The 1,982-nt window shown below is 38.4% G+C and overlaps 1 protein-coding gene across 1 annotated transcript in view; it reads right to left on the minus strand.

Moving 5' to 3' along the window:
- LOC105156109 (thioredoxin X, chloroplastic) overlaps positions 829-1,982 on the minus strand; it is a 2,677-nt gene continuing 1,523 nt past the window's right edge. Inside the window, exon 2 of the mRNA XM_011072151.2 lies at positions 829-1,308. Within this exon, the coding sequence (XP_011070453.1) occupies positions 1,102-1,308 (207 nt within the window). The 3' untranslated portion in view covers positions 829-1,101. The remainder of the gene's footprint in view (positions 1,309-1,982) is intronic.

Raw genomic sequence — 1,982 nt, forward strand, 5'->3', positions numbered from 1 at the left:
TAGTTAAAACCAAGGCGTTTTGTTGTCAATTTCAGCAAGCCGAGTTTTGGTTTACTCACTTGACCAAGTTTTTGGTTTTTTGGCCTGAGTTTGTGCAAGCTTATCCTGGGGTGACCTAATTATCCTCAGTGATTGTACATTGGCAAGTTTACAGCTAAACCAAAAAATCTGATGTACCATGTGTTTCTGAGTAGACCTCCAGCAGCATCCGGCTGGTGATTCAACCAAATAGTCCCATCTGTATTGAATTTGTGTTAACCTTCCTCAGGTTAGTTATGTTTCATCTGTTCACAAGGAAACCATCGGTGAGGTTCAGGGCCAACTCTTTCACTGCATGAATCACCACCCTGTTGTCTCATCTATGTTTCCAGCTTCGAGAAAGGCCGTGAGTTTCAGGGTCAACTCTTCCACTGCATGAATCACCACCCTGTGGTCTCATCTCTGTTTCCAGCTTTCGGAAAGGCCAATCAGCATCAAACGAAACAATGTCGTTACAATTTTTTAAGCTTGTTTCAGGTCAAGTCAGCAGGACTCTACGCACGAAGACAACAAGTTCTGTAGCATACACGTAAAACTCTCAAACTTCTCAGGGAAATCCCATATACACCAACAATGTTTCCAGTTGGTTCTTGAAGAAAACATCATGATTTATCACTTTGTATGTCCAGCACTTTCAGAACATTTCAGTTGTCTACTCATCTGGTTCAGCTCACACAAATAGGAATACAACCTGGTTCTTGAATGATAGGACACATTTCTCTCCAATAAGAATTGCAGAAGGCATTTTTGGTGGTTTTGGGAAAATATGGGCTTGCATCTCAGAAAAAATTGTTATAGTCTAAGCACCAATTGCAGATAAAGTTTCTCTATAAGGTTCTCTTTTACAGTGAACGTTATTTAGCTACAAAGAAATGAAACACATAAATGGGGACATTAGTCAAATATTACAGTTATGGACTTTTTGCCTATGGACAGCTCAATTAATATACGACATGAATTGCAATACAGTGTACAAAAAGTATGATTTTTTTTATCAGCGTCTAAATATTTCTCGTAAATGCTATGGATATGCAGTCACAGACAGCAGCAAATCTGAGAAGACTAAACAATAGATGCTGACTCCAGAAGTTTATCTACATACTCCTTAAGTTTAGCTTTTGTTATTGCACCCTCCCTCCTGCTCCCCGGAACTTCCTGTCCGTTCCGGAAGAAAATCAATGCTGGCAATCCATATACCTTGTATTCCTCAATGAGTCGAGGGTTTGAATCATGGTCAACTTTCACAACTACCAGTTTGTCTTGATATTCCTGAGAGTTGCACAAGAGGGAAAAAAAAATTCCAAGGAAGAAAGTCAATTATTTATGTGATGCATTAAGTACTAATGAGTATAATTCAATGCCGCATTCAGTTTCTCAGAATAGACACTTTATTGTTAAATATTTGTCGTCTCCAACGGGTAGATGATCCCCAAGGCCCTGGTTCCAGGGAAAAAAACAAATAGCAACATACCATGAGAAGAAAATTGAAACAACAGCAAGAACAAAATATTGTGGTAGGCTGTAAGAATATTCCATGACTGGTGTATTTTAAGAGAGATACTTGGCCTCACCTTTTCTCAGAAATCAAGTGAAATATTCAGGTTATGATGCAACAAAACACAATACTCACTCTTTCTTGTTGTATGTTTAAGAGGAAAGATGAGCTCATGTTGTACAGCTCCCTCCACCAATTTTATGCCAAAACTATTCTCCAGCTGTGCATATGTACATTTTGGGACAAGTTTTTATGTAGCTGCCATCGATTTCCTTCACTTTTTCAATATTTCGCAGAAAAGGTTATTCTGAATTAAAGGTATTTCTGTCTTAGTGAGATCCTTTGTTTACGGCCAAATAAAAATTCAGCCAATGTCATGTAACAATGAGTGATGGCCATGAATTGAAAGAAACAAGCTAACAAAAGAAGAGGGTATAAACACGGTGTG

The sequence above is a fragment of the Sesamum indicum genome, linkage group LG2, assembly GCF_000512975.1.
Source record: "Sesamum indicum cultivar Zhongzhi No. 13 linkage group LG2, S_indicum_v1.0, whole genome shotgun sequence".
Taxonomy (NCBI): domain Eukaryota; kingdom Viridiplantae; phylum Streptophyta; class Magnoliopsida; order Lamiales; family Pedaliaceae; genus Sesamum; species Sesamum indicum.